The following is a 12,211-nucleotide window of genomic DNA, read 5'->3' on the forward strand; positions in this document are numbered from 1 at the left end:
AACCATCTATTCTGCCGTTCTTCATCGCTCACCGCCACTCCAACGGTAATCGAGAGCTATGAAGGGCGGCTGGATTTGCAGGCTATGAAGGGCTATGCCATTTGGCATACATCCCATTGTTTTTGTGGCCTTCTGTACTTGGCACACATACGCAACTCAAGTTTATGAAACCCTTCCCATCTCATCCATCCCTACCCATCTATCGATCACAAAAAAAATTCCGTCGTTGGCAATTTGTCGTTGGCTAAACTAAATTCAGTGGGAGGTCTGGTGCCGAGTGTTAAGTGCGCGCGAAGCCTGGAGCTGATTTCCCCTCGCATTGAAACTTGGGATAGTCTCTGCTTCAAAATGGCGGCCAAGAAGAAATCGAAAGGAGGTTTGGATCACCAAGAGATTATCATGCAGTTTAACCAAATGAGGCAGGAAGTCAGGGGCATAATTGGAAAATTAGGAGAGCTAGAAATGGAAGTGAATGAACACAGGTAAGAGATTATTATAGCTGCCAAGTTTATTCACAATCGCACGCGCAAATTTAGAACCTTGGTGTGGATTTGCCAATCTCGGCTTCTTATTTTATTTTCTCTTACGGCTTAATCTCAAATGGGAATCAGATCCTTTAGGTATACCCTAGGGAGTATCCATGTACCCATCCCCTAGCTAACCTTCCCCTTTCTCGCCTAGGGACGTTCCATTTACGATCCATTTCATATATTATTTCATAGTAGATTCCTACTAGTCGAATTTTTTTGTCGGATCCCTTTGAAAAAAATCCTTCCTACCCCATCACTATTTTGTCGGTGCCTTTTAAAAAAGATTCCTACCAGTCGAATTCTGATGGCCTTATCCATGCGGGGAGGGGGGGGTGGGGGATGCCAAACTGACAACGAGTCTTCAGGATTTACAAATACAGCAATAGACTCCCTGCATAAATGGCACTGAGATTTGAATAAATTATTATGTCAGACACAAAAAAGGCCTTATTTTTAGCTGCTGGGCTCAGAATCTTTGCCAATTTTAAATGTTTTTGAAATAATAATGAAGTTTACCTTAACACTAGCATTGTGATTGAGGCGTTGAAAAGCGTGGAACCTGAAAGGCGGTGCTTTCGAATGATTGGAGGTGTACTAGTTGAGAGAACAGTGAAGGACGTCCTACCAGCACTTGAAAATAACAAAGAACAGGTTAGCTCTTACAGTATATTCATTGTTTATAATAATGTTATGGAGATGGTTATGGCACTGGACAAGTACACATGTATGTTTCTTTGATTTATGTTTTTGTTTGCTGTTTTGGCCCTGACCATGTGCAAACAACACCCTTTTTTGTAAAAGAGCCAATCCAAAGTCTCCATTACTTTATCCAAAGACAGTTGTATACTGAGGACAAACGATATTGTGCATGACCACGGTCAAGTTAACATGAAGTGCAAATGTCAATGATCTCACTTTTGAAGTTTCCAGAGGTTCATAACCAGTCCATCTACATGTAGATGAACTATGTTCTATCAGAAGCTCATGGCCTTAAATTGCTTGACTCTGGTTCAGTGCTGGGGCTTATTGGGATTTCATTCGTGCAGTTTCCCGTGCGTGCAGTTTCTATCTTATTTGTGTCCATATTTGGGCATAAAATTGGTGTCCTAAAATCCCAGCATTGTTTTAAGGAAAAGAGTTAAGTTACACACTTCAAGGTCGACTCCCTAATTTATAGATTCTTAGAGACATGGCAGAATGTACTGCCACTTCTGACTTGTACAGTACTCTTAAGTTGACCAATAAATAACTGTAATTATTATTTATTGGTCAACTTAATGGCAGCTGTAGAATGGATGGGCTCCGGCCTCATCGCTACTTTTACTCAACTATGTTCAACAAAATTAACTATGAGAGGGTGATGTGAAGTGCTATTTTCTACCCATGTACATACAGGGCTAACACTCACATGGTTTACATGGGTAGAAAATAGCACTTCATATCACCATCTCATAGTTAATTCTGTTGAAATATAAGTGCTACACAGCCAACGCTTGCATAAACGTAACCCCATTGTTGTTGTTGTGTATGTTCAACAAAGTTCAACTTAGTGAATGGCCTATTTCAGTACTCACCATGAACATTACCTTAGTTGAGCAAAAGCTGCTGCATTTGTCAAGCTGTGTGTCACTGGCTCAAAGTGATATTTTTCCAGGGAGAAAAATCAAATTCAGCCTTTTTAACCAGGCAGGTTAAAATTTATTAAGTGTTTTTCTTGTTCATAAGGGCAATTCATTATCCTCATGATGACTATTGACTGTTTACACGATACTTCATCTTTTTCACTTAACCCTTTCTGGGATAAATTAGTTTCGAACTACAACAATGAGAACTTAACCAGACATTTTTTAACGATGATTATTTACACACTGTATATCTCTTTTCAACATTTGTACATACATATAACTCATCCATTTTCTGAAATGACCAAAATTAATACAAAGTTTTATGGAAAGTTTGAACACAATCATGGCAGCAAATTTTTGTTTCTAAGCTTTAAACACTATTCTACAAATTCAGACTGTTCACGTATAGTTCTTCTAGTTTGAAGAAGTTTAGCAAACTGACATAGCAACAAAAAGTTTGTTTAATTGTAATTTTAAATTTTTGACGTTTTCATTGACGTTGTCATCATACATGTAGATCTTTAAGTTCCTTGTGATTGCTATGGCTACCACATGCTGTTGCCTCACAATACCCTTAGGCCTTTGTTACATGCAAAAGGGTTTTTGTGGCTTTGTTGTCCTTGCTTTTAATATCGTGACCTTATCTCTTTGGCCTAAGTATTAGAATTTGAAACTGAAGCCATTACATGTAATTGGTCATTAATCCTTTTGCTTTCATTGTGTCGGCAGATTGGAGGTCTAATTGGCAAGTTAAAAGAATCCCTATTGGCAAAGGAAAAGCAATTATCAGCCTTCAAAGAAAAACACAACATTCATGTTAGAGGAGAAAAGGAAAGTACACCAACTGAAGACTTAAAGAGTGCTGAGAAGTCCTCAGGTGTTCTTGTCGCCCAAGATGGTTCGTGAAATGGACTGTGTTAACAGCATAGTTGTGAAGAAAAATGTCATATTTCAGCATATTTAAGAGACACCAAACGACAGACTAACCATTGACACTTACACCATGTGCGTATGGTGTATCTCAAAGTTTTTCTAAAAGCTTACAAGAGAAAGATGCGTTTTTTTCAAGGAGGACAGTACATGTACTTGGTTTTGGAACAAGCATTGCTTGTTGAAGATTTTCAAGTGGATAAAGTCATCTGAAAATTCATGATCGCTGTGTGTGAAAATGTTCTTGATAAAGCTTTGAAAAAAATTTGGTGCCCATCCGATGAAAAATTAAGGTTTGTGTAGACCTTGAGATCACCATTTACTTGTTGATAATGATTGTCATTAAATCTCCCAAAGTGTCTCTTGCATGTTGAGCAGTTTAAAATCAAGACCTCAAAAATGAAACATTAAACAGGGGTTTCATTAAGTTTTAAAGTAGAAGGGACCTTGTGATAGAGTAAGCGGGCACCCATATGTACAGTGTATAGTTTGGCTTTTGGTCTTGAGACCTCCTTTGAGCAAAGGCGGGTACTGTACTTGGCATAGACAGGTGCTATTAGCCGGGTCCTGGCTTCTAATAAAACCCCTGATTTAAAGTGTTTTTGTGTTGTGCACAGTTATATTTATAATAACAGAGGCCAAGGTAATAAGGTTTCCATGTGACACGTTAAATCATCCATTGAAAAATCATTAATAATTTATGAGTGAACCAGCCTATCAAATTATCTACTGTACTACATGTACAGTAATTTGGGGGGGGGGGGGGGGGAGGGACATATCATATTACCAACCTCTACATCCACGCAAAAACTATGTTCACATTAACCCATTGTGAGACTTAACTCGTCAATGGGTTGATTAACCTCCTTTTCCCTTAAAATAAAATGCTGTCTTTGATGAGAGGGGATAACAATTTGAGAAGAGCATAAAACAAACTTATCCTTCAAGTGGTATTGAGTCCTGGACACACTGACAAAGAGCAAGCACTCTCACCACTGCACCAGCCCTGCAGGCCTACCCTGCATTTAAGACTCTCAGCTAAAGCTCATGTTTGTGCAATGCATTCAGGGTGGAAAGGGACCTTTAAAAGAAAGCATTTGTGCAAATAAACTGAATAAAATTTAGAATTGCTCTTGTTCTGGTTATTGTTGTGTTACAAAGCTGATTGCGATGGTAGTGCCCAGTGGAAATAAGGTAAAATAAGGCAATTGCGGTTTTTTTTTTGTGAGATCGGATATTGCCTTTAAGTGATATTTTCAATGTTCACCAAGAAAACTAATGATGATCACAGATGAAATTCATAATTTATTGTTCTAGTAAAATAAAAATGTCAACAACAAGTGCATCAAAACAAAACTAATTGGATCATCAAGTGTTGATTGAACTAGTTTTCTGAACCACCTCTAGAGCACTGTGCATCTCTCAGCTGGGGAAGATCCTAGCTAAATTTAAACGGTTATTCACCCCAAGCTTGGTGAATAAAGCCATCGACTTTGTCTCTGCTTTTATTCAGCGAATAATTAACAATTTATCATTATTGTTAACTATTAGCTGTCCTGGACACAAATACAGTGTAACAGGATTCAGAGGTGACTAAGTGTTTGACATCATTTTTTTTCATGACCACCAGAAAAGAAACAACAACCTTGAAAGGAAGGTTCAACTTTTTGCTTGTTGAGTGAAAAGCAAATTTTATGAAGAAAAAGGATTATGTGAGCAAAGTAGCAAATTATTTAAAAGAAATCAATAGCTTTCGGCCTCTTTGCAATTTTTGATTGCTTTGGTTTCTTTTGAAAATGCAACGGTGTTCTCTGTGGCTTCGGTGGAGACTTCAATAATCCTTGGTTGGGAGTCTTGCTTGCATCAAATGGAATCCTTGGGCTTTCCTTTAAACTGCGTTGATAATCTTGCCAATAAAAGTAATAGTCAAAGCATTAGTAAAGGAGGCATAGCAAGCAAGGCAAGGGGGGGGGGGGGGGGGTCAACTCAATGAAAATTGAAGGGCCCAGGGCATAAGAGGCCGGTTTTTAGCTGTTTTTCAATTTTGCCCAAAAACATTGGCTGAAATTTTGCAAGTGGCCTAGATTTGAAGTTACAGTATGAACCATCATTGCCTTGTGATTTTTAGTCTGTGATTTGAGTTGAATTTCTGAGAAATAAACCATGCAAAAATGTATTATTTTATACCTGATAATTCAGGTGTACTTGAAAAAAGATCAGACTGCTCCTTACCAGAAGTCAACCTTTGACCTTTAATCACTAGTAACTGTTACAATATGATACCACTGAGCTACAGGCGATTAGCCAGAGAACTGACATTTAACTAGTACAGTACAGTAACTTTCATTAGTTCCTGATTACTTGGTTCACTGCTAGAACTGAAATGTCAAAGGGTGCCATTCTCACCAGTTCTAATGAAAGATGTGCAGAATGTACATGTACACATGTTTGGCACCTTCTCTGGTCCCTCTTCTCTCCCATTGTTCTCTTCGTGAAATTTTCTTATCACAATAACAATAACATTAATAATAATAATAATTATTATTATAATCATTATTATAATCATTAACAATTTTATCCGTGGCTGTAGGTTAATGAAGAGATGTTATTGATAAATAGGATATAATACTGTAGATAGAATTAACTATCATGATGATTCAAAGTTAATTCAATAATTGGTGTTTTTCTTATAATGCCTTTAGTATTCAACAACACTTTAACACAAATCGACAAGAAGATAATTATTTCAATAACTAATGTTGACTACTGTCCATTTTTTAGCTTAAGAAACTAAAAAATTCAAATTTGGGAAACAAACCTTGGGGAGTGTGTGCTGTGTTTTTGGACACTTCAATTCGAACTCTCTTGTGCCTTCCTTTAGCTGGTTCTGATCCTGGAGTTTGGTCCTACGGCAAGAATGTTAGATGACATACTTAAATACAAAGTCCAGTAAGTGTGAAAACCTATAAATTATTTATACTTGATAATACTAAAATGGAGAAAAAGGAGGAAGTGTTTTTGGACCCCCACTCACCAGAAAAAATGTGCCAAATGCCCTCTCCAAATTTGGCTGTAAATCCTTTGTGTATTCTCTTTCCCAACTAGAGTCCATTGAATTTTTTACAAAATCCATCCATGGGGTGAAGGTTCAAAAATTGATAACTTTCAACCCTCCCAGCAAAAAATATATTCCTTGTTTTTTTTTTCTACTTTTGGCGATGCAATTATCAATAAAATGCAAAAATAATGATCTTCTCCCCGGAAACCCTGGTAGGCAAGTACTCTCGCCACTGTGTCAACCTTCCTCTGATCAATGATTGTGAAGAATAGATTTCAACCTTATCACCTAACCTGCACACCATTTGCCTTTGGTCTTGGTGGTGCTGATTTTGGTGTTTTTGACACACATCTTCTGAAAAAGGCTGGAGGAGAGATTGAGCTCTTCCTAAACTGTGCAAATGGTTCACTGCCACCTTTTGCAGCTTTTTGCAGAAGCTTTTTCTCAGCCTTGATTGAAGCAGAATCCTCTTTGTCTGATACATCTACTGCAACATCATTCACAGCTTCAACATCCTTTGTTCCACTCCCATTTATAAAAGGACTACTTGTTGGAACTGCGGTTAATAGTGTTTCTGTTAATAGTGTTTCGTTTCTTTTCCCTTTACTGCCATTCACCATATTTGCCTGTTCAATGTCATCACCACCATGTTCCAATTTTTGTTTTTTACTAGTTACCATTTCAACATCAACATTGCTATCACCCAAAGACTTTGATGGCTTTTTCTTCTTTTTCTGTTCAACCTTAGCCTCATCAGAAGCTTCCTTTTTACCACAAGCTAACTCATTATCACCCATAGTTTCTTTCTTGCTCATTTTTCTCTTTCTCGTTTTCATTCCATTTTTATCATTACCGCACAAATACTTCGCCTGTTCTGTCTCTGTACCCTTTTCTTTCTTTGTTTTCTTGTTTTTTCTCTCCCTTGATTCATTTTGTTCAACAACAACATCATTTTTTTCCAAAGTGTTTGTCATATCTGTGCCCTCACTTGCTGCACCACTCTTGTTTGATTCACCCGAGAACCCATTCAATAATTCCCCTTTATGCACAGGCTTTGGATCCTTTTCATTCTTTCCTAAACAAAACAAGACAAGCTCAGTTAAACTTGAGCTAGAAGCTGGCTTTAGCCAGTTATATGGCAAACAGAATAATTATTCCATACCTCTCACATGCTTTCTAAACCTGTGACAAAACAAAAAGGAAAGGAACAAGATTTACTTACATGAATTGTACATTGCAGAAGAAAACTTAAGGGTTAATACTCAAACTAAATAACTCTTTTGATAACTTAAATTCGTTTTAATATACTTCCAAAATAACCAATTTCTGGGTTCCAGGTCAAACCAGTGTACCAAGGTCTAACTGGTTTTATCCACACCCAAAACAGGTTCATCCAGATACCCAGTTAAGTGTATGCCATACCTTTTAACACAATTAAACAAATGTTTTCTGTTCCGACTCAAGATACTCCTGTCACTTGCCAGAGAAAATAATCTGTCGGCCATTGCAGCAAAATCAACCTAAGAAAAAAGTTTAATCATTATTATCATTGAAATCCAGGAGAGAATTTAAGCCACATAGCCAAAGTTTATAAACAAATTGAGTTCGATTCTATCGAGCAATAAAGTTATTTTACCAAGAACAACAAAAAGGTGCATTAATGTTGCGTACTCTCCAAATGGAGCAACAAACCCTTTGATACCCAAACTGGCCCAAACCGGTCATACTTAGTATTTTACTCTGTCTAACGCCAGACGATTTTACTTGTCAATGAGGAACCTCCAGGAGTCAATGGGTTAATTCGATAATCAAGGCCACCATTATTTCAATAACATCATTACTATATTACTCCACCTTGGAGATCAGGATATCTTGCTCTTCCTCAAGGTTCTCTCTTTCACCTTGAATCAGATTTTCAAAAACACTCTTCTTCACTGCATAGTTTACAGTAGTACTGTACGAAGAAAACAATAAATAATCGTTTATTATTGAAGAGCTTCGTCTTTTTATTTCAAATTGGCAAAGTCAAGATCTGACTTAAGAAAACCTATGTTTTACTGTACTGAAATTCAACTTTTGTACGATAGAAAACTACGAAGTTAGCTAGGTTAAAAATGAAAATATACTTCTTAGAATGTGCTGCAAGGAAAAACAAAGGATCCATCAGCTTTAGTAACACATCACTTGTCATCTGAAAAGAGGAGGCTAACAATTACTTAAAAACACTTTGCACAAATAACAAACTTTGTTTACAATGCACAAGAGGTCACTTGAACTGCCCATTTTCACTAGCGTTTTTTCTCTAACTTTGAGAAAACGTACTCAAGATATTTTGTTTGTTTGACAAAACATGGGGTTGCCATTTATTTTTTAAAATTAATATTGATATAACAACAATAATTATCATAAAGAGGGAAATTTTCAAATGTTTAAGTTACTTTCTCTGGGTTTTATGATTCCTTTAAGGGGGTGACCCTTACCCTAAACGTTCACACCATCACAATAATTATTGTCAATTGACTACATGAAGGTAATGTATTCCTTAATTATGAAGCCTGTTTTTATTACCAAGGATTTTTAAAAGATAGTTAAAAATAAAAAATGTGTTTCAAAAAAACAAACGACCTTTTGACCGTGCATTGGTCAAGCTTAAAGAAACATTGCGAAACCCAGCACAATTTGCCAAATAATTTAAGTTCAATAATAATAAAGTATTCTCGTTTGTCTCACCATGTGGTCACTTGTGATGTAGATCGCGACGTTTCGACTGCATACTGCTAGCCTTCATCAGGCAATGATTGGTTGGTTTTCAGCAGTGGAGCATCCTGCATAAAAGGTGTAACCTCATCACCTGATGAAGACTAGCAGTATGCAGTTGAAACGTCGCAATCTGCATCACAAGTGACCACATTGTGAGACACACGAGAATACTTTATTATTATTGTACTTCACCACGATGAATAATATCAACCTTTTTTACAATTTAAGTTCGTTCCTGCACAATTTTAATTCTTTTCCTGCACCCTGTCCAAAGCCCTGTCTAGACCAACCACTCAGCTTAACTGCTTGCTGGCTAATATTTCACTTAATTTTTACCCCTTAGTTTTCAAATGAAACTGCCTTCACCAAAAGTAAATTAATCGTCTGATCAGACACCACCACATTGTCACTAAAAGTGTACCTGATCATCTGCAACACTTGAAAGTTCTGTTAAATATAAAGCCACTACATGGAGACGGATTCCATCAGGAACCTATGTTGAATGCATTCAAAAATTAAAATAACTAACTCAGCCTAGAGCGAGTTTCAATTGAGTGTCGTAAAACCAAAACCAAAGTAATTACTTTGGCCAATCAAAAAGGACGGAGACAATCCAGTAAACCAATCAAAACTGAAGTAATTACACATAGCCAACACTAAGCGCGGGAAAATGTGCATACACAACCCACAATAATTGGTTTTTATTTCACTTCTGATTGGTTGACAAAATATGGCGTGAAAACTTTGAACTAATCAATGAGTGAAGTAATACAAAACCAATGCAATTTGCTAATTACTTTTGACACTCAATTGAAAACCGCCCTATTCACTCACTCACTTTAATACTAACTTCCTGAGCAGCCACCATGTTGTTTAATAATGAGAAAAAATACAGTTCAATTTTAAATAATAAGCATGGGACACCAACATGGCTGTCATTTCTTGGTTTAATTTTTTTAAAAACCAGTTCAATTTTGTTTTTCCTTTGACTTGCATTCATTACTATCATAATCTGGACCAAAGGAAAAGTCAAAATTAAACTAGTTTGAAATATTTTAAACCAAATATAACTGTCATTGAACAATGCATGTGCTGTATAAAGGTGACACACTAACCAGGGATAACTGCCCAGAAAGCATTATTTCATTTAATAATAATAATAATAATTTTTGTGGCTAATCACCGTCGCAAAGTACAGCAACGACGCAGCTCAGTCCTAAAAAACAAAATTCAATTTAATGTTTCTTTCAAACCACGTACTGCTTGACTGTTTGGATTTAAGGGTTCTTCCTGAATTATTGTGCTCACATCTGTGACCAACCTAAACAAAAGAATGGAAGAAACTAAAATATTATTAATGTCAGGGCCAGTATTATGTGAACTTTGAGAATTCCTGCTTCAAAAACTAGTCTGCTTTGTGCATGACAATAAACAAAAAATTAATAATTTTTTTCAAGACAGATGCAGACACATACAGTACAGAGTCTCCACAAGTTGTCGGGAAATATCAACAGAAAGGGAGACTTAAGCTAGCTGAGTAGATAACTAATGTTTTGCCAGCACAATGCAAAGTATTGTACAAAGAAAATGATTCTATGAAACATGAAAGGATTTACAAAGAAATGAAGAAAAAGAAGACCCCAAAACAAAGTTAATTCATGTTAAATTAACATAACACACCTTTCAGCCCATCCAGATTTCTTAAGAAAGTTAAAAGTTTCTTTTAGAAAGAAACGAATCAGCTGCAAAAAGAGAGAAGTTTACAAGTCACTCACTGGTCTAAAGGCTGTCTTAATGGGCAAACTTTCCCATACCAGACTTGAATGATTTAAAAGGAAATACATTTAACCCATTCTTTACCAAACTAGGAATTTCTAATACAGTAATGTTGTTTTACTTCTTTTTTTCTTCTGCTCTTCCTTCTGGGACATTGACAATTTTGTTTCCTGAATAATCAAGTCTGCCACACTTCATAAAGGACGCTGAGAAGTACAGAAACAAGGAGACCTGGTTTAAGACATAATTTACCATATAAAACTTGTCCAGTCGAAGTTGGTCAATTCCATGCCATTCTCTTTGCATTGTTCTAAAGAAAGCTTTGATGAAGAGCACAGCTAAGACAAAAAAAACCAAGGCTCAAATGTGTATAAAGTGTATATGACATATTTTTCTCAATTTACTCAATCAAAACATTACGGTTTTCTGAGATAAAAACAACCAAAACATTTCATACGGATTTTTATTCTATGCCTTGAAGCCTTTTCAGAATCAGAATTTTCACTTAATTAAGGGAGTACAAAACGATGCTAGTAAGGCCAGTGACATCAATACAAGATCACGGGGAATTTTTCGAATAGAAACTTTGTTCTTTTGTCTTAAATTGCATTATTACAACCAAATACAATGCATCTGAGAACTAGTTTCAACGACTTTTCTGAATCAAAAAAAAGGAAATTCGACCTCTCAGGAAAAATTTCGTTCTGACATTGACGTCACAGTTCTGCTATCCCCAGCCCAGTCTCCTTTATACTAGCGCAGTTTTGTGCCCCACTGGAAGTGAAAATTCTGATTATTTTTTAAAAGGCTAAAGGACCCAAACAGAAAATCAGTATGGAATATTTTGCTTCTTTTATCACAGAAAACCATGACGTTTCAGCTGAGTAAATAAAGAAAATCTTCTTACGCAGGATGAAAAAAAAAAGAGTTCCAGGTAAAAAGTAATAGAATTATTAGAATAAGATGTTCTCTTATTAGAATAAGCTGTTGGCAGAAACAGGACAATGGTAGTCAATATCTTGTGTAATTTTCTTTAACATAAGCCAAAGAAAAGACTTTCTTTCTGTGAATGATGTGTGTTATTACCTGAATTCTCATTCCTGAAACTAAGAACTAGTTGAGATATATTTAAAGCCAGTTCTTCCTACAAAGAAATAAAAATTATTCAAAAGAGTTAAACTGATTCAAAAAGTACATGACTGCATGATAATTTTAGTGGCTAGTCTGATGGTTGTATTTCTCATTGCTAAGGGTATAAAAAGAGACCTCATCTTTAAAGGCAACTCATCTTAGCTTGCATTTGAAGTCTTTCTAGAATTAAGACGGTGGATATTTGGTCTTGTCTTACAATGCCTCCCAACAATCTTCTATGACAAACTATATTCAAGAACTCTGGACCCTAATCAAGAAGTACAGTATATAGGGTTTGTGCTGGATTTTGTATATAAAATTCCAAGAGTATTCAAGGAGTTTTCAAGAACCAGAAAATAATTGAGTTTTCAAGGAGTCTTTGTAAGAGCATTTCTATGCCA

General features: G+C 36.2%; 2 protein-coding genes across 2 annotated transcripts in view; one reads left to right on the forward strand and one right to left on the reverse strand.

Annotated features, from left to right (window-relative positions):
- Positions 1-323: 323 nt before the first annotated feature.
- Positions 324-3,684, forward strand: LOC138029684 (prefoldin subunit 2-like). Its single transcript, XM_068877428.1, has 3 exons — positions 324-482; positions 1,058-1,181; positions 2,885-3,684. Exons 1-3 carry the CDS (start codon positions 349-351, stop codon positions 3,059-3,061), a joined length of 435 nt encoding a protein of 144 aa, XP_068733529.1. The 5' UTR covers positions 324-348; the 3' UTR covers positions 3,062-3,684.
- A 694-nt stretch (positions 3,685-4,378) lies between these two features.
- The window catches only part of LOC138029681 (ribosomal RNA processing protein 1 homolog A-like), a 9,598-nt gene continuing 1,765 nt past the window's right edge, over positions 4,379-12,211 (reverse strand). Inside the window, exons 3-14 of the mRNA XM_068877422.1 lie at positions 11,766-11,823; positions 10,932-11,017; positions 10,584-10,645; positions 10,164-10,224; positions 9,325-9,396; positions 8,270-8,334; positions 7,998-8,097; positions 7,566-7,663; positions 7,306-7,325; positions 6,437-7,218; positions 5,904-5,991; positions 4,379-4,991 (exon numbers count right to left, since the gene is read on the reverse strand). Coding sequence (XP_068733523.1) covers positions 4,819-4,991; positions 5,904-5,991; positions 6,437-7,218; positions 7,306-7,325; positions 7,566-7,663; positions 7,998-8,097; positions 8,270-8,334; positions 9,325-9,396; positions 10,164-10,224; positions 10,584-10,645; positions 10,932-11,017; positions 11,766-11,823 — 1,665 coding nt within the window. The 3' untranslated portion in view covers positions 4,379-4,818. The remainder of the gene's footprint in view (positions 4,992-5,903; positions 5,992-6,436; positions 7,219-7,305; positions 7,326-7,565; positions 7,664-7,997; positions 8,098-8,269; positions 8,335-9,324; positions 9,397-10,163; positions 10,225-10,583; positions 10,646-10,931; positions 11,018-11,765; positions 11,824-12,211) is intronic.

Source organism: Montipora capricornis, chromosome 13 (assembly GCF_036669925.1).
Source record: "Montipora capricornis isolate CH-2021 chromosome 13, ASM3666992v2, whole genome shotgun sequence".
NCBI classification, from domain to species: Eukaryota; Metazoa; Cnidaria; class Anthozoa; order Scleractinia; family Acroporidae; genus Montipora; species Montipora capricornis.